The 20,143-nt window shown below is 44.7% G+C and overlaps 1 protein-coding gene across 3 annotated transcripts in view; it reads right to left on the bottom strand.

Annotated features, from left to right (window-relative positions):
* LOC110514631 (lysosomal cobalamin transport escort protein LMBD1) overlaps positions 1-20,143 on the bottom strand; it is a 221,406-nt gene that overhangs the window by 39,782 nt on the left and 161,481 nt on the right. For 2 of the 3 annotated variants that reach the window (XM_036987666.1, XM_036987674.1), the window contains 3 exons: positions 17,130-17,234; positions 13,121-13,285; positions 9,951-10,017 (listed from right to left, as the gene is read on the bottom strand). In XM_036987666.1, coding sequence (XP_036843561.1) covers positions 9,951-10,017; positions 13,121-13,285; positions 17,130-17,234 — 337 coding nt within the window. The remainder of the gene's footprint in view (positions 1-9,950; positions 10,018-13,120; positions 13,286-17,129; positions 17,235-20,143) is intronic. The other variant, XM_036987670.1, reaches the window with a different exon arrangement.

Here is a 20,143-nt window from a genome sequence, read left to right as displayed (position 1 = left end):
AGTGTGTTCAAATCTCTCCCCATTCCAATCGCAACCAGACTCTGGCCTACTCTTTGAAGTGTGGCAACATCATGTCCGTTTCTGGTGGGCACTGACGGTCCCTCCCAGTCCCATGTGTTGTCTCAGCTGGACACTTCCTAGTCCGTTGTGCTAACGGCTGTTATGCGAGACGGCCAAAAGAGGCCCAGGCTGGTACTGTCATACCCTTTTCACACTACAGCGCCAACCCAAACCATACTGTGCTGGCTCTTACTGTTTCACATTGTCCTTTCCACCACGGTTCAAACCACTACGGTGGATGCATAATCAGGCCAGCACAGTACGGCTGCACTTGGCTCGCTAGTGTTTAAAGCATATAGGCTGGTCGGAGGAGTCGGTACATGTCCCGTTGTATAAAAGCCTGGCAGTGTCTCAATAACTTGACATTGGATATGCTCCCTGGTGAACAGCTAGTGGGCAATGGACTTGGGCATACAGGGAAGGCAGGCAGGGATAACCACAGCCATAAATATACATGCATGTATACTGCTTCTATAGACAGAATTGTATGGCTCTGAGGATAACGGGAGAAATACAACTAGGGGCTCCATATCCTCTTCTTTTGGGTACACCTTTCCATTCACTTTCCAAACAGGTGTGTAATTCTGAACATCTGAAGGTCATGAGCCCTCACATTCTGATCATACAGTAATATGGGTTGTATCTTTGTGGTGCATCATGGGTGTGTTCATAAAGAGTACATCATTACTGTTCTGATCTACCATGAGGATGTTCCTGTGCTGCCTAGGTCGTGTGGTGGAAAGATACAGTGGTTGAAGGATGCCAGTGCACACCCTCAGCATGCTGACCTCAAAGACCTGGCTATCCCCTCAGCCACTGGCTTTCACTACCCCCCTCAGCCACTGGCTTCCAATGTCCCCTCAGCCACTGGCTTCCACTGTCCCCTCAGCCACTGGCTTCCACTGTCCCCTCAGCCACTTGCTTCCACTGTCCCCTCAGCCACTTGCTTCCACTGTCCCCCCTCAGCCACTGGCTTTCACTGTCCACCTCAGCCACTGGCTTTCACTACCCCCCTCAGCCACTGGCTTCCACTGTCCCCTCAGCCACTGGCTTCCACTGTCCCCTCAGCCACTGGCTTCCACTGTCCCCTCAGCCACTGGCTTCCACTGTCCCCTCAGCCACTGGCTTTCACTGTCCCCTCAGCCACTGGTTTCCACTGTCCCCTCAGCCACTGGCTTACACTGTCCCCTCAGCCACTGGCTTCCACTGTCCCCTCAGCCACTGGCTTCCACTGTCCCCTCAGCCACTGGCTTCCACTGTCCCCTCAATCCACACGTCACTATTTCTCCTGCTAAAACACTTTCCAGTGTAGTGGGCTTTACACATTATTTCAATGCATTTGCTAGAGTCCCTTTGGGTTAATACCGTGCTTCAAACAGTAAGCTGTATTTCAAGTATCATGCTCTGATGCACTTAGAGGCTACACATTCCCTCCTAAGTAGCTGAAAGTGTTACATAAGCCAAGTTGGAATGGACATGTTCCGTTAAAATGTTGTCTATTTTCTAATGCTTCTTCGCTAAGAGCTATGCCATTTCTAAGAGCTGAACCCTGAGAATCATCTCCTCTGTCTGCCCTGTGCATCTCCACTGGGTTGGTCAACATCCAGGGCTTATAGTGTTTGCTCTCTGCAACCAATTTAGCTGGAGGTAGTCCAAAAGGTTTTATACCGTAGCACCTCACACATACAAACACACACAGCCTCATACCGCAGCATCCCACACATGTCCTCACACACATCCTCCTCACAAATCCCCATCCAGGACAGAGCAAGTTGTCATCCCACAGTTTAATATACTGTGCAAACGCTACCGTGTGTTGCTCAAATAACATGTCTGAGGACCCACATCCTGTCTCAACCAAGGTGTCATTCAACAGCTTACTGGACTGTGAAAACGCTACGAAATGTTTCTAGAACATCACGCAAACATGTCTCAATATAGCCACAAATACTGCTCCCCCTGTAAAGTGTTCGTCTTAGCCGGAGTGCAAAATTTTCATAAAATACATACATTGAATGCATAAACACAACAGTTTGCTAGCTTTCAGTAGCGCCAATGTCTATAGCTTCCTAGTGAGGCACTAACATCTCTCATAGCGTTAGAAGCACTACAGTACACAACCTGATGTGGAGTCAGTAGCTGCTACAGTACATAACCTGATGTGGAGCCAGCTGCTGCTACAGTACATAACCTGATGTGGAGTCAGTAGCTGCTACAGTACATAACCTGATGTGGAATCAGTAGCTGCTACAGTACATAACCTGATGTGGAGTCAGTAGCTGCTACAGTACATAACCTGATGTAGAGTCAGTAGCTGCTACAGTACATAACCTGATGTGGAGCCAGTAGCTGCTACAGTACATAACCTGATGTGGAGTCAGTAGCTGCTACAGTACATAACCTGATGTGGAGTCAGCTGCTGCTACAGTACATAACCTGATGTGGAACCAGTAGCTGCTACAGTACATAACCTGATGTGGAGTCAGTAGCTGCTACAGTACATAACCTGATGTGGAGCCAGTAGCTGCTACAGTACATAACCTGATGTGGAGCCAGCTGCTGCTACAGTACATAACCTGATGTGGAGTCAGTAGCTGCTACAGTACATAACCTGATGTGGAGTCAGTAGCTGCTACAGTACATAACCTGATGTAGAGTCAGTAGCTGCTACAGTACATAACCTGATGTGGAGCCAGTAGCTGCTACAGTACATAACCTGATGTGGAGTCAGTAGCTGCTACAGTACATAACCTGATGTGGAACCAGTAGCTGCTACAGTACATAACCTGATGTGGAGCCAGTAGCTGCTTCAGTACATAACCTGATGTGGAGTCAGTAGCTGCTACAGTACATAACCTGATGTAGAGTCAGTAGCTGCTACAGTACATAACCTGATGTAGAGTCAGTAGCTGCTACAGTACATAACCTGATGTGGAACCAGCTGCTGCTACAGTACAGTACAGTAAAGTACAGTACGTGCGTGTGTGTGAGAGAAGCTTTATCCAGATACTGCTGGTGGGCGGCGAGGGAGGGATGGTTACAGAGTGTGACCACAGATGGGAAAGGCCAAACCCACACAAACAGATTGTGAGGCTGTGATATCTGGCAAGCGGAGGGTGAAAAATAGCGTCGGTTTAAACTGTGAAGTCGACTGGAGAAGGATTGATTTGTGGTAACCCCGCAGAGCAGCTTCTGTGCAGCAGATTGATGCTTCATTGTGACAGACAGGAAGCCCAAACTGGGTCCAAGAGTCACATGATACTGTATTCACTAACAAGTCAAACTGGGTCCAAGAGTCACATGATACTGTATTCACTAACAAGTCAAACTGTGTCCAAGATTCAAATGCTATATTCCTCACTAACAAGAGGGATGCATGTTCTGTGCTGCCTCTGCGGCCAATACTTAAGATAATCAATCTCTCTCTCTCACTCATCCAAACATTCAGACATGTAATATACGATCTGTATCCTGACGAGAGGGTGTGTAAAACAGAGATGCCTTTCATTTGTTGGCAACGGTGCTGAAGTGGTTGAAATAAACAGGAAACTTCAACCGATTAGACTGATCAACTCCTTTATGTAGCCTTCACTTAAATCATGACAACTGTTCCTTGTGCTGAGAGAAGAACTGTCTTCAATACATTATGAAAGCTTGGTTGTCTCTCTCTCTCTCGTTGGTTCACTGAGAGAAGAACTGTCTTCAATACATTATGAAAGCTTGGTTGCCTCTCTCTCTCTCGTTGGTTCACTGAGAGAAGAACTGTCTTCAATACATTATGAAAGCTTGGTTGTCTCTCTCTCTCGTTGGTTCACTGAGAGAAGAACTGTCTTCAATACATTATGAAAGCTTGGTTGTCTCTCTCTCTCGTTGGTTCACTGAGAGAAGAACTGTCTTCCATACATTATGAAAGCTTGGTTGTCTCTCTCTCTCGTTGGTTCACTGAGAGAAGAACTGTCTTCAATACATTATGAAAGCTTGGTTGTCTCTCTCTCTCGTTGGTTCACTGAGAGAAGAACTGTCTTCCATACATTATGAAAGCTTGGTTGTCTCTCTCTCTCGTTGGTTCACTGAGAGAAGAACTGTCTTCAATACATTATGAAAGCTTGGTTGCCTCTCTCTCTCGTTGGTTCACTGAGAGAAGAACTGTCTTCAATACATTATGAAAGCTTGGTTGCCTCTCTCTCTCGTTGGTTCACTGAGAGAAGAACTGTCTTCAATACATTATGAAAGCTTGGTTGTCTCTCTCTCTCGTTGGTTCACTGAGAGAAGAACTGTCTTCAATACATTATGAAAGCTTGGTTGTCTCTCTCTCTCTCTCATTGGTTCACTGAGAGAAGAACTGTCTTCAATACATTATGAAAGCTTGGTTGCCTCTCTCTCTCTCTCATTGGTTCACTGAGAGAAGAACTGTCTTCAATACATTATGAAAGCTTGGTTGTCTCTCTCTCTCTCTCATTGGTTCACTGAGAGAAGAACTGTCTTCAATACATTACGAAAGCTTGGTTGTCTCTCTCTCTCTCTCATTGGTTCACTGAGAGAAGAACTGTCTTCCATACATTATGAAAGCTTGGTTGTCTCTCTCTCTCGTTGGTTCACTGAGAGAAGAACTGTCTTTAATACATTATGAAAGCTTGGTTGTCTCTCTCTCGTTGGTTCACTGAGAGAAGAACTGTCTTCAATACATTATGAAAGCTTGGTTGTCTCTCTCTCATTGGTTCACTGAGAGAATAACTGTCTTCAATACATTATGAAAGCTTGGCTGCCTCTCGCTCGTTCACTGACATATTGACACTAGCTACATATTCCCAGCTCAGTTGAATTATAATTCCAGAGCTACATATGAGTGCACTCCTCTGGATGTCGTGGGCCAAAAGGACAACCCAAGTCATCCAAGCATTACATTCCTCGCTCCCTATGAAAGCTTTCTATAGGCCTTCTGTGAATCTGTGACATTCCAAAACGGCAAACCTTCTGTCAAATGAAGGAATTACATGATTATGTAAAAGGTCTGTTGTTTGAGAAATCATAGACGAATCCTTAATGTAGCGATATGAATACGTACTCAGAATACAATACATATCTGTAATGGAACACCATCGGGAAGTATTCACACCCCCTTGACTTAAACATTTTGTTGTGTTACTGCCTGAATTGAAAATGGATTAAATATACAGTATATATTTTATACATAATAGCCCATCATGAACAAAGTGAAAACATGTTTTTAGAAATGTTTACACATTTATTGAAAATGAAATACAGACATGAGTCAATACATGTTAGTATCACCATTGGCTGTGATTACAGCAGCGAGTCTTTCTGGGAGAGATTACAGCTGTGAGACTAAGAGCTTTGCACACCTGGATTGTGCAATATTTGCACATTTTTATTTTTACAATTCTTCAAGCTCTGTTAAGTTGGTTGCTGATCATTGCTGGAGAGCCATTTTCAAGTCTTGCAATAGATTTTCAAGCCGATTTAAGTCAAAACTGTAACTAGGCTACTCAACGTTGTCTTGGTAAGCAACTCCAATGTATATTTGGCCTTGTGTTTCAGGTTGTTGTCCAGCTGAAAGGTTAATTTGTCTTCCAGTGTCTGGTGGAAAGCAGACTGAACAAGGTTTTCTTCTAGGACTAAAAGATTCCATAACCTGATGCTTGAGAAAATGCCACATTCTTTTGCTGTTTTATTTGACTTTTTTTGCAAACAGGAAGCATGAGTTGGAATATTTTTAATCTGTACAGGCTTCTTTCTTTTCACTCTGTCATTTAGGTTAGTATTGTGGAGTAACTACAATGTTGTTGATCCATCCTCAGGTTTCTCCATTAAACTCAGTAACTGTTCTAAAGTCACCATTGGCCTCATGGTGAAATACCTGAGCAGTTTCCTTCCTCTCAGGCAACCGAGTTAGGAAGGACGTCTGTATCTTTGTAGTGACTGGGTGTATTATGCGACACGCGAAGCACATTTTCACTCCTTAACATATGTTGATCCATCAGGTTTGCCAGAACAAAGGGATTGAATCCTTCTTTTACCTTTATTTAACTAGTGAAGTTAAGAACAAATTCTTATTTTCAATGACGGCCTAGGAACAGTGGGTTAACTGCCTGTTCAGGGGCAGAATGACAGATTTGTACCATGTCAGCTCGGGGATTTGAACATGAAACCTTTCGGTTACTAGTCCAACGCTCTAACCACTAGGCTACCCTGCCGCCCCATTCTTGACTCAAGACATTTCAGCTTTTCATTTGTAGAAATGTCAAAAAAACATAATTCTTGTTAGTACCCTCCAAGCTCGTCATCAAGCTCGAGACCCTGGGTCTCGACCCCGCCCTGTGCAACTGGGTACTGGACTTCCTGACGGGCCGCCCCCAGGTGGTGAGGGTAGGCAACAACATCTCCTCCCCGCTGATCCTCAACACTGGGGCCCCACAAGGGTGCGTTCTGAGCCCTCTCCTGTACTCCCTGTTCACCCACGACTGCGTGGCCACGCACGCCTCCAACTCAATCATCAAGTTTGCGGACGACACAACAGTGGTAGGCTTGATTACCAACAACGACGAGACGGCCTACAGGGAGGAGGTGAGGGCCCTCGGAGTGTGGTGTCAGGAAAATAACCTCACACTCAACGTCAACAAAACTAAGGAGATGATTGTGGACTTCAGGAAACAGCAGAGGGAACACCCCCCTATCCACATCGATGGAACAGTAGTGGAGAGGGTAGCAAGTTTTAAGTTCCTCGGCATACACATCACAGACAAACTGAATTGGTCCACTCACACAGACAGCATTGTGAAGAAGGCGCAGCAGCGCCTCTTCAACCTCAGGAGGCTGAAGAAATTTGGCTTGTCACCAAAAGCACTCACAAACTTCTACAAATGCACAATCGAGAGCATCCTGGCGGGCTGTATCACCGCCTGGTACGGCAACTGCTCCGCCCTCAACCGTAAGGCTCTCCAGAGGGTGGTGAGGTCTGCACAACGCATCACCGGGGGCAAACTACCTGCCCTCCAGGACACCTACACCACCCGATGTCACAGGAAGGCCATAAAGATCATCAAGGACATCAACCACCCGAGCCACTGCCTGTTCACCCCGCTATCATCCAGAAGGCGAGGTCAGTACAGGTGCATCAAAGCTGGGACCGAGAGACTGAAAAACAGCTTCTATCTCAAGGCCATCAGACTGTTAAACAGCCACCACTAACATTGAGTGGCTGCTGCCAACACACTGACACTGACTCAACTCCAGCCACTTTAATAATGGGAATTGATGGGAAATTATGTAAATATATCACTAGCCACTTTAAACAATGCTACCTTATATAATGTTACTTACCCTACATTATTCATCTCATATGCATACGTATATACTGTACTCTATATCATCGACTGTATCCTTATGTAATACATGTATCACTAGCCACTTTAAACTATGCCACTTTGTTTACATACTCATCTCATTTGTACATACTGTACTCGATACCATCTACTGTATCTTGCCTATGCTGCTCTGTACCATCACTCATTCATATATCCTTATGTACATATTCTTTATCCCCTTACACTGTGTACAAGACAGTAGTTTTGGAATTGTTAGTTAGATTACTTGTTGGTTATTACTGCATTGTCGGAACTAGAAGCACAAGCATTTCGCTACACTCGCATTAACATCTGCTAACCATGTGTATGTGACAAATAAAATTTGATTTGATTTGATTTGACATTATGGAGTATTGTGTGCAGGCCAAAGACACAAACTCTAAATGTAATCAATTTTAAATTCAGGCTGTAACAACAAAATGTGGGAAAAGTCAAGGGGAGTGAACACTTCCTGAAGGCACTATAAGTCTGGTCACTATTATATTAGCTAATTACTCTGTCACGTGATACACTAGATTGACCTCAATCACAAAAACACACACACTTTGTAGTTAATTACTCGTTTACTTTTGGACTTTGACTTTTAACATTCTAATTACTTGTTTTCATTATGCACAAGCTAATATTTCAGAGGTCGCAAAAGAACAAAAACAACAGCCGACCGGTATGTTTGTTAGTGGTTGATTTTACAAAATCTACATTAGCTCTAATCTAAAATCATTAGAATTTCAGTTGGTGCAACCACCCAGTGTGGGTTAAAAATAGCCACGACCAACTCCACTAGACCACTGTATCCAACCTCTCACCCTGTGAGCCACCTGCACCAGCTCAGAGCTTCTTTCCTTTCAGCCTCTCTGATGGGGGTTTATTTTGTCTGGACTAAAAACAGTCAACTGCTGATACACAAATACAGTGATATGGTCTATACACGCATTTTGGATTTTGAGTGAAGAGGCGTCTGACAGCGGTAGACATTACAACTCCAACTTCTCTGAAGTACTGTATCCCCACATCTCTACCTCTGAGTCACCTTACAACTCCAACTTCTCTGAAGTACTGTATCCCCACATCTCTCCCTTTGAGCCACCTTACAACTCCAACTTCTCTGAAGTACTGTATCCCCACATCTCTCCCTCTGAGTCACCTTACAACTCCAACTTCTCTGAAGTACTGTATCCCCACATCTCTCCCTCTGAGCCACCTTACAACTCCAACTTCTCTGAAGTACTGTATCCCCACATATCTCCCTCTGAGCCACCTTACAACTCCAACTTCTCTGAAGTACTGTATCCCCACATCTCTACCTCTGAGCCACCTTACAACTCCAACTTCTCTGAAGTACTGTATCCCCACATCTCTACCTCTGAGCCACCTTACAACTCCAACTTCTCTGAAGTACTGTATCCCCACATATCTCCCTCTGAGCCACCTTACAACTCCAACTTCTCTGAAGTACTGTATCCCCACATCTCTCCCTTTGAGCCACCTTACAACTCCAACTTCTCTGAAGTACTGTATCCCCACATCTCTCCCTTTGAGCCACCTTACAACTCCAACTTCTCTGAAGTACTGTATCCCCACATCTCTCCCTCTGAGCCACCTTACAACTCCAACTTCTCTGAAGTACTGTATCCCCACATCTCTCCCTCTGAGCCACCTTCGTCCCTCAGCACTTCCTCCCAAACGTGGAAAACACAGGGACTGATTTAGACCTGGGACACCAGGTGGGTGCAATTCATTATCAGGTAGAACAGAAAACCCTGCAGGCTCCGGACCTCGTAGGGTAAGAGTTGAATACCCCTGCCCTATATAGTGCACTACTTTTGATAAGGCTCTCTGTCTAATGTAGTGCACTATATAAGGAATAGGGTGCCATTTGGGAAACATACACTTTCTAAGACAGGCCCGCTCTGCCTCGAGCATTAGGCAGGATGAATAAATGCATGTGATCCAGCTCGCTGGAATAGGAATGATGCATATTCCCGTTTGTGTCTGCATGGCTGACTTCACCGTAGTAACTGTTGAGGAGGCTAGGAGGCCTATGTAATCCATCAGTAAATGCTTGTCCTTGACATTAATTCATCCTGGTTGAATAATGAATGATACCAAAGAAGGTCTTGTGTACCACTGTTGGGCATGAGGATAACTCGCCTCTACACCACCATCTCTTTGACTGTGTCCAAAATGCCACCCCAGTCCTTATTTAGTGCAATACTTTTGACCAAGGCCCATGGTAGAAAGTAGTGCACTAAATAGGGAATAGGGTGCCATTTGAGATGTAGCCCTTTTGTGAGATATTAAACATTGATCATATATTCTAATGTGTTCATTATATATTACACGCTTCCTTCTTTATCCTCTCTTTCCTCTGATGGACTGGTAGGTCTCTACGTATGGAAAAAATATAGCATCTTGCTGTACTGCTAGAGATAGTCTTCGTGTGTGTGTGTGTGTGTGTGTGTGTGTGTGTGTGTGTGTGTGTGTGTGTGTAGCTGGCAGTCTTACCTTGAGGTGCGTCGGCATCACAGGTCTTGGTAGTCCAAGTGGTATTATTCTCTGGTGGCATCGGGCTCTGATCAAACACACACACAAAAAGAGGCATGTTTCTCTTCTCCATAGCAAACAAAGTATCCAGTACTGTTTGTTTGCTATAATATGAAGGATGTGCACTTAAACTAACTAAGCGTACACAGTTTTCCATTCAACTCAACTGCAATCTAGAAAATAAAACATGTATGGTCATCATTGTATTCCACCAAGGTGTGTAGCTAAGGCAGCTAAGGTAGCTAATGAGGCTAATGTGGCTAATGAGGCTAAGGCAGCTAATGTAGCTAATGTGGCTAATGAGGCTAATCTAGCTAATGAGGCTAAGGCAGCTAATGTAGTTAATGCACTAATGTAGTTAATGTAGCTAATGAGGCTAAGGCAGCTAATGCACTAATGCAACTAATGTAGCTAATATAAGAACTGTTCGTTATCATATTTTGTTGTGCTGCAATTTACATTTAAAAGCACATGTTTATCCTTCAACCAATCATGAACCAAAGCCTTTAGGAGGATTCAGGAGGATGTAAACCTCACTCCTTCAGGAGGATTCAGGAGGATGGAACCCTCACTCCTTCAGGAGGATTCAGGAGGATGGAACCCTCACTCCTTCAGGAGGATTCAGGAGGATGGAACCCTCACTCCTTCAGGAAGATTTGGGAGGATGTAAACCTTACTCCTTCAGGAGGATTCAGGAGGATGGAACCCTCACTCTTTTAGGAGGATTCAGGAGGATGGAACCCTCACTCCTTCAGGAGGAGTCAGGAGAATGGAACCCACTCTCCTTCAGGAGGAGTCAGGAGGATGTAACCCTTACTCCATCAGGAGGATGGAACCCTCACTCCTTCACGAGGATTCAAGAGGATGGAACCATCACACCTTCAGGAGGATGGAACCCTCACTCATTCAGGAGGATGGAACCCTCACTCCTTCAGGAGGATTCAGGAGGATGGAACCCTCACTCCTCACTCCTTCAGTTTGTTAGATATAATCCACCCAAATTGACAGTGAAACCCAAATGGAAGAATGTTATAGCAGGGTTTAAGGTATAAATCCCCTGGTTCCCTGTTCCAATGGATCAGAAGGAGACAATGGTATTAAGGACAGAGAGAGAGATGATGAATGAGGCTGGGTATAGGGGTGAACAGTATTGGTGTGTGTTTGTGATGAGGATTTGCACTCATTAAAATATCTTTGCTTAGAGTTCTAACATTATTAATGACTTGCTTTTTTTTAACACAAGATATGACCCCTCCCCCCCAGACACTCTCAACCTTTTGAAGAACATATCAAGACTATTTCAAGGACAGCTTTTTTCCATCTGCGGAACATTGTAAAAATCAGAAACTTTCTGTCCAAAAATGATGCAGAAAAGTTAATCCATGCTTTTGTCACTTCTAGGTTAGACTACTGCAATGCTCTACTTTCCGGGCTACCCGGATAAAGCACTAAATAAACTTCAGTTAGTGCTAAACACGGCTGCTAGAATCTTGACTAGAACCAAAACGTTTGATCATATTACTCCAGTGCTAGCATCTCTACACTGGCTTCCTGTTAAGGCAAGGGCTGATTTCAAGGTTTTACTGCTAACCTACAAAGAATTACATGAGCTTGCTCCTACTTATCTTTCTGAATTGGTCCTGCAGTACATACCTACATGTACCCTATGGTCACAAGATGCAGGTCTCCTTACTGTCCCTAGAATTTCTAAGCAAACAGCTGGAGGCAGGGCTTTCTCCTATTGAGCTAAATTTTTGTGGAATGGTCTGCCTACCCATGTGAGAGACGCAGACTTGGTCTCAACCTTTAAGTCTTTATTGAAGACTCATATCTTCAGTAGGTCCTATGATTGAGTGTAGTCTGGCCCAGGAGTGTGAAGGTGAACGGAAAGGCACTGGAGCAACGAACTGCCCTTGCTGCCTCTGCCTGGCCGGTTCCCCCCTCTCCACTGGGATTCTCTGCCTTTAACCCTATTACAGGGGCTAAGTCACTGGCTTACTGGTGCTCTTCCATGCCGTCCCTAGCAGGGGTGCGTCACTTGAGTGGGTTGAGTCACTGATGTGGTCGTCCTGTCTGGGTTGGCCCCCTCCCCCCCCTTGGGTTGTGCCGTGGCGGAGATCTTTGTGGACTATACTCGGCCTTGTCTCAGGATGGTACGTTGGTGGTTGAAGATATGCCTCTAACGGTGTGGGGGCTGTGCTTTGGCAAAGTGGGTGGGGTTATATCCTGCCTGTTTGGCAATGTTCGGGGGTATCGTCAGACGGGGCCACAGTGTCTCCCAACCCCTACTGCCTCAGCCTCCAATATTTACTCTGCAGTAGTTTGTGTCGGGGGGCTAGGGTCAGTCTGTTATATCTGGAGTATTTCTCCTGTCTTATCCGGTATCCTGTGTGAATTTAAGTATGCTCTCTCTAATTCTCTCTTTCTTTTTCTCTCTTTCTTTCACTGTCTTGGAGGACCTGAGCCCTAGGACCATGCCTCAGGACTACCTGGCATGATGACTCCTTGCTGTCCCAAGTCCACCTGGTCGTGCTGCTGCTCCAGATTCAACTGTTCTGCCTGCGGCTATGGAACCCTGACCTGTTCACCGGACGCGCTATCTGTCCCAGACCTGCTGTTTTCAACTCTCTAGAGACAGCAGGAGCGGTAGAGATACTCTGAATGATCGGCTATGAAAAGCCAACTGACATTTACTCCTGAGGTGCTGACCTGTTGCACCCTCGACAACCACTGTGATTATTATTATTTGACCCTGCTGGTCATCTATGAACATTTTAACATCTTGGCCATGTTCTGTTATAATCTCCACCCGGCACAGCCAAAAGAGGACTGACCACCCCCATAGCCTGGTTCCTCTCTAGGTTTCTTCCTAGGTTCTGGGCTTTCTAGGGAGTTTTTCCTAGCCATTGTGCTTCTACACCTGCATTGCTTGCTGTTTGGGATTTTAGGCTGGGTTTTTGTACAGCACTTTGTGACATCAGCTGATGTAAGAAGGTCTTTATAAATACATTTGATTGATTGATTGACCCCCCCAGACACACCCCCACCCCCTCCACCCCACCCCAGACCGCCCAGACACACACACACACACATACCCCATCCCCAGACACACCCAGCCCTCCCCCACACACCCAGCCTGGGGTCACCTGCAGCAGGTAGTTCTGGCTCCCGTACATGACGTACTGCGGGGCCAGGCTGTAGATCATGAAGCTGGTGTGAAGGACAATCAGCAGTAGAATCATGCAGAGGAAGAGGAGGGCCTGGGGACGGGTTCTCTTGGGTCTGATCTTGTACAGCTGTCAGACAACACAGTTCAGTTAGATTAGTATGTCTGCTGTCAGACAACACAGTTCAGTTAGATTAGTATGTCTGCTGTCAGACAACACAGTTCAGTTAGATTAGTATGTCTGCTGTCAGACAACACAGTTCAGTTAGATTAGTATGTCTGCTGTCAGACAACACAGTTCAGTTAGATTAGTATGTCTGCTGTCAGACAACACAGTTCAGTTCATGATTACGTCTGTTGTCAGTTAGGTGATTACGTCTGCAGTCAGTTAGGTGATTACCTCTGTTGTCAGTTAGGTGATTACGTCTGCTGTCAGTTAGGTGATTACGTCTGTCGTCAGTTAGGTGATTACGTCTGTTGTCAGTTAGGTGATTACGTCTGTTGTCAGTTAGGTGATTACGTCTGCAGTCAGTTAGGTGATTACGTCTGCAGTCAGTTAGGTGATTACCTCTGTTGTCAGTTAGGTGATTACGTCTGCTGTCAGTTAGGTTATTATGTCTGTCGTCAGTTAGGTGATAATGTCTGTCATCAGTTAGGTGATTACGTCTGTCGTCAGTTAGGTGATTACGTCTGCTGTCAGTTAGGTGACTGCGTCTGCCGTCAGTTAGGTGATTGCGTCTGCTGTCAGTTAGGTGATTACCTCTGTCGTCAGTTAGGTGATTACCTCTGTCGTCAGTTAGGTGATTACGTCTGTTGTCAGTTAGGTGATTACGTCTGTCGTCAGTTAGGTGACTGCGTCTGTCGTCAGTTAGGTGATTACGTCTGTTGTCAGTTAGGTGATTACGTCTGTTGTCAGTTAGGTGATTACGTCTGCAGTCAGTTAGGTGATTACGTCTGCAGTCAGTTAGGTGATTACCTCTGTTGTCAGTTAGGTGATTACGTCTGCTGTCAGTTAGGTTATTATGTCTGTCGTCAGTTAGGTGATAATGTCTGTCATCAGTTAGGTGATTACGTCTGTCGTCAGTTAGGTGATTACGTCTGCTGTCAGTTAGGTGACTGCGTCTGCCGTCAGTTAGGTGATTGCGTCTGCTGTCAGTTAGGTGATTACCTCTGTCGTCAGTTAGGTGATTACCTCTGTCGTCAGTTAGGTGATTACGTCTGTTGTCAGTTAGGTGATTACGTCTGTCGTCAGTTAGGTGATTACGTCTGTCGTCAGTTAGGTGATTACGTCTGTTGTCAGTTAGGTGATTACGTCTGTTGTCAGTTAGGTGATTACGTCTGTTGTCAGTTAGGTGATTACGTCTGCAGTCAGTTAGGTGATTACCTCTGTTGTCAGTTAGGTGATTATGTCTGCTGTCAGTTAGGTGATTACCTCTGCTGTCAGTTAGGTGATTACGTCTGTTGTCAGTTAGGTGATTATGTCTGTTGTCAGTTAGGTGATTACGTCTGTTGTCAGTTAGGTGATTACGTCTGCAGTCAGTTAGGTGATTACGTCTGCAGTCAGTTAGGTGATTACGTCTGCTGTCAGTTAGGTGATTACGTCTGCTGTCAGTTAGGTGATTACGTCTGCTGTCAGTTAGGTGATTACGTCTGTCGTCAGTTAGGTGATTACGTCTGTCGTCAGTTAGGTGATTACGTCTGCTGTCAGTTAGGTGACTGCGTCTGCCGTCAGTTAGGTGATTGCGTCTGCTGTCAGTTAGGTGATTACCTCTGTCGTCAGTTAGGTGATTACGTCTGCTGTCAGTTAGGTGACTGCGTCTGCCGTCAGTTAGGTGATTGCGTCTGCTGTCAGTTAGGTGATTACGTCTGTTGTCAGTTAGGTGATTACGTCTCTTGTCAGTTAGGTGATTACGTCTGCTGTCAGTTAGGTGATAATGTCTGTTGTCAGTTAGGTGATAATGTCTGTTGTCGGTTAGGTGATAATGTCTGTTGTCGGTTAGGTGATAATGTCCGTTGTCAGTTAGGTGATAATGTCAGCTGTCAGTTAGGTGATTACGTCTGTTGTCAGTTAGGTGATTACGTCTGTTGTCAGTTAGGTGATAACGTCTGCTGTCAGTTAGGTGATAATGTCTGTTGTCAGTTAGGTGATAATGTCTGCTGTCAGTTAGGTGATAATGTCTGTTGTCAGTTAGGTGATAATGTCTGTTGTCAGTTAGGTGATAATGTCAGCTGTCGGTTAGGTGATAATGTCTGTTGTCGGTTAGGTGATAATGTCTGTTGTCAGTTAGGTGATAATGTCAGCTGTCGGTTAGGTGATAATGTCTGTTGTCGGTTAGGTGATAATGTCTGTTGTCGGTTAGGTGATTACGGCTGTTGTCAGTTAGGTGATTATGTCTGCTGTCAGTTAGGTGATTATGTCTGCTGTCAGTTAGGTGATAATGTCTGTTAGGTGATTATGTCTGCTGTCAGTTAGGTGATTACCTCTGTTGTCAGTTAGGTGATTATGTCTGCTGTCAGTTAGGTGATTACCTCTGCTGTCAGTTAGGTGATTACGTCTGTTGTCAGTTAGGTGATTATGTCTGTTGTCAGTTAGGTGATTACGTCTGTTGTCAGTTAGGTGATTACGTCTGCAGTCAGTTAGGTGATTACGTCTGCAGTCAGTTAGGTGATTACGTCTGCTGTCAGTTAGGTGATTACGTCTGCTGTCAGTTAGGTGATTACGTCTGCTGTCAGTTAGGTGATTACGTCTGTCGTCAGTTAGGTGATTACGTCTGTCGTCAGTTAGGTGATTACGTCTGCTGTCAGTTAGGTGACTGCGTCTGCCGTCAGTTAGGTGATTGCGTCTGCTGTCAGTTAGGTGATTACCTCTGTCGTCAGTTAGGTGATTACGTCTGCTGTCAGTTAGGTGACTGCGTCTGCCGTCAGTTAGGTGATTGCGTCTGCTGTCAGTTAGGTGATTACGTCTGTTGTCAGTTAGGTGATTACGTCTCTTGTCAGTTAGGTGATTACGTCTGCTGTCAGTTAGGTGATAATGTCTGTTGTCAGTTAGGTGATAATGTCTGTTGTCGGTTAGGTGATAATGTCTGTTGTCGGTTAGGTGATAATGTCCGTTGTCAGTTAGGTGATAATGTCAGCTGTCAGTTAGGTGATTACGTCTGTTGTCAGTTAGGTGATTACGTCTGTTGTCAGTTAGGTGATAACGTCTGCTGTCAGTTAGGTGATAATGTCTGTTGTCAGTTAGGTGATAATGTCTGCTGTCAGTTAGGTGATAATGTCTGTTGTCAGTTAGGTGATAATGTCTGTTGTCAGTTAGGTGATAATGTCAGCTGTCGGTTAGGTGATAATGTCTGTTGTCGGTTAGGTGATAATGTCTGTTGTCAGTTAGGTGATAATGTCAGCTGTCGGTTAGGTGATAATGTCTGTTGTCGGTTAGGTGATAATGTCTGTTGTCGGTTAGGTGATTACGGCTGTTGTCAGTTAGGTGATTATGTCTGCTGTCAGTTAGGTGATTATGTCTGCTGTCAGTTAGGTGATAATGTCTGTTAGGTGATTATGTCTGCTGTCAGTTAGATTAGCATGTCTTCCAGCTAGTTAAAAACAATAGAGAATGTCTTCTAGGAAGTGATAGAGACAGGAAACATGCAGTTATAGATACGTCTGAAAGATAATGCAGACACCTGCATTGCTTGCTGTTTGGGGTTTTAGGCTGTGTTCCTGTACAGCACTTTGAGATATCAGCTGATGTACGAAGGGCTACATAAATAAATTTGATTTGATTAGATTAGATAATCATGGAGAAACAGTGAAAGCAGGTTCATCTTCCACACATAGATGTAGCAATGAGATGAGACATAATGATACAAATCTTCTATTATGTGAATTATTGTGAATACTCTATGAACGGGCGAGTGTGTGTGTGTGTGTGTGTGTGTGTGTGTGTGTGTGTGTGTGGGGGGGGGGGGAGCTGTCCTGACCCGTATCCAGAAGAACCAGATGCCCAAGTTCCTGATGCCGGCCATGGAGGTGAACACAAAGTACATGGTGATGACAGTGATCAGGACATAATCCAACGGGAACACCTGGGAGACATCAGGTCAAAGGTTAGAGACACAGAGAGAGAGAGAGAGAGAGAGAGAGAGAGAGAGAGACACACAGAGACAGAGACACAGAGAGAGAGACACAGAGACAGAGACACAGAGAGAGAGACAGAGAGAGAGAGAGAGAGAGAGAGACAGAGGGCGTGAGAGATACAGAGACACAGAGAGAGTGTGAGAGATACAGAGAGACAGTGTGTAATCATTCCAATATCCACACACACACAGAGCTGTTTTGAGATGGGGCAATTAGCATCAGTAGTCTGCTGTACTGTAACACTCTGTCCTGGTAGTAGTCTACTATACTGTAACACTCTGTCCTGGTAGTAGTCTGCTATACTGTAACACTCTGTCCTGGTAGTAGTCTGCTATACTGTAACACTCTGTCCTGGTAGTAGTCTGCTGGTCTGTAACACTCTGTCCTGGTAGTAGTCTGCTATACTGTAACACTCTGTCCTGGTAGTAGTCTGCTATACTGTAACACTCTGTCCTGGTAGTAGTCTACTATACTGTAACACTCTGTCCTGGTAGTAGTCTGCTATACTGTAACACTCTGTCCTGGTAGTAGTCTGCTATACTGTAACACTCTGTCCTGGTAGTAGTCTGCTATACTGTAATACTCTGTCCTGGTAGTAGTCTGCTATACTGTAACACTCTGTCCTGGTAGTAGTCTACTATACTGTAACACTCTGTCCTGGTAGTAGTCTGCTATACTGTAACACTCTGTCCTGGTAGTAGTCTGCTATACTGTAACACTCTGTCCTGGTAGTAGTCTGCTATACTGTAATACTCTGTCCTGGTAGTAGTCTGCTATACTGTAACACTCTGTCCTGGTAGTAGTCTGCTATACTGTAACACTCTGTCCTGGTAGTAGTCTGCTATACTGTAACACTCTGTCCTGGTAGTAGTCTACTATACTGTAACACTATGGCCTGGTAGTAGTCTGCTATACTGTAACACTCTGTCCTGGTAGTAGTCTGCTATACTGTAACACTCTGTCCTGGTAGTAGTCTGCTATACTGTAACACTCTGTCCTGGTAGTAGTCTGCTATACTGTAACACTCTGTCCTGGTAGTAGTCTGCTATACTGTAACACTCTGTCCTGGTAGTAGTCTACTATACTGTAACACTCTGTCCTGGTAGTAGTCTGCTATACTGTAACACTCTGTCCTGGTAGTAGTCTGCTATACTGTAACACTCTGTCCTGGTAGTAGTCTGCTATACTGTAACACTCTGTCCTGGTAGTAGTCTACTATACTGTAACACTCTGTCCTGGTAGTAGTCTACTATACTGTAACACTCTGTCCTGGTAGTAGTCTGCTATACTGTAACACTCTGTCCTGGTAGTAGTCTACTATACTGTAACACTCTGTCCTGGTAGTAGTCTACTATACTGTAACACTCTGTCCTGGTAGTAGTCTGCTATACTGTAACACTCTGTCCTGGTAGTAGTCTGCTATACTGTAACACTCTGTCCTGGTAGTATTCTACTATACTGTAACACTCTGTCCTGGTAGTAGTCTGCTATACTGTAATACTCTGTCCTGGTAGTAAGTAGTCTGCTATACTGTAACACTCTGTCCTGGTAGTAGTCTGCTATACTGTAACACTCTGTCCTGGTAGTAGTCTGCTATACTGTAACACTCTGTCCTGGTAGTAGTCTGCTATACTGTAACACTCTGTCCTGGTAGTAGTCTGCTATACTGTAACACTCTGTCCTGGTAGTAGTCTGCTATACTGTAATACTCTGTCCTGGTAGTAAGTAGTCTGCTATACTGTAACACTCTGTCCTGGTAGTAGTCTGCTATACTGTAACACTCTGTCCTGGTAGTAGTCTGCTATACTGTAATACTCTGTCCTGGTAGTAGTCTACTATACTGTAACACTCTGTCCTGGTAGTAGTCTACTATACTGTAACACTCTGTCCTGGTAGTAGTCTACTATACTGTAACACTCTGTCCTGGTAGTATTCTACTATACTGTAACACTCTGTCCTGGTAGTAGTCTGCTATACTGTAATACTCTGTCCTGGTAGTAAGTAGTCTGCTATACTGTAACACTCTGTCCTGGTAGTAGTCTGCTATACTGTAACACTCTGTCCTGGTAGTAGTCTGCTATACTGTAACACTCTGTCCTGGTAGTAGTCTGCTATACTGTAATACTCTGTCCTGGTAGTAAGTAGTCTGCTATACTGTAACACTCTGTCCTGGTAGTAGTCTGCTATACTGTAACACTCTGTCCTGGTAGTAGTCTGCTATACTGTAACACTCTGTCCTGGTAGTAGTCTACTATACTGTAACACTCTGTCCTGGTAGTAGTCTGCTATACTGTAACACTCTGTCCTGGTAGTAGTCTGCTATACTGTAACACTCTGTCCTGGTAGCAGTCTACTATACTGTAACACTCTGTCCTGGTAGTAGTCTGCTATACTGTAATACTCTGTCCTGGTAGTAAGTAGTCTGCTATACTGTAACACTCTGTCCTGGTAGTAGTCTGCTATACTGTAACACTCTGTCCTGGTAGTAGTCTGCTATACTGTAATACTCTGTCCTGGTAGTAAGTAGTCTGCTATACTGTAACACTCTGTCCTGGTAGTAGTCTGCTATACTGTAACACTCTGTCCTGGTAGTAGTCTGCTATACTGTAACACTCTGTCCTGGTAGTAGTCTGCTATACTGTAACACTCTGTCCTGGTAGTAGTCTGCTATACTGTAACACTCTGTCCTGGTAGTAGTCTGCTATACTGTAATACTCTGTCCTGGTAGTAAGTAGTCTGCTATACTGTAACACTCTGTCCTGGTAGTAGTCTGCTATACTGTAACACTCTGTCCTGGTAGTAGTCTGCTATACTGTAATACTCTGTCCTGGTAGTAGTCTACTATACTGTAACGCTC

This window comes from Oncorhynchus mykiss, chromosome 1 (genome assembly GCF_013265735.2).
Source record: "Oncorhynchus mykiss isolate Arlee chromosome 1, USDA_OmykA_1.1, whole genome shotgun sequence".
NCBI lineage: Eukaryota > Metazoa > Chordata > Actinopteri > Salmoniformes > Salmonidae > Oncorhynchus > Oncorhynchus mykiss.
This window is presented reverse-complemented; position numbering and strand designations above follow the sequence as displayed.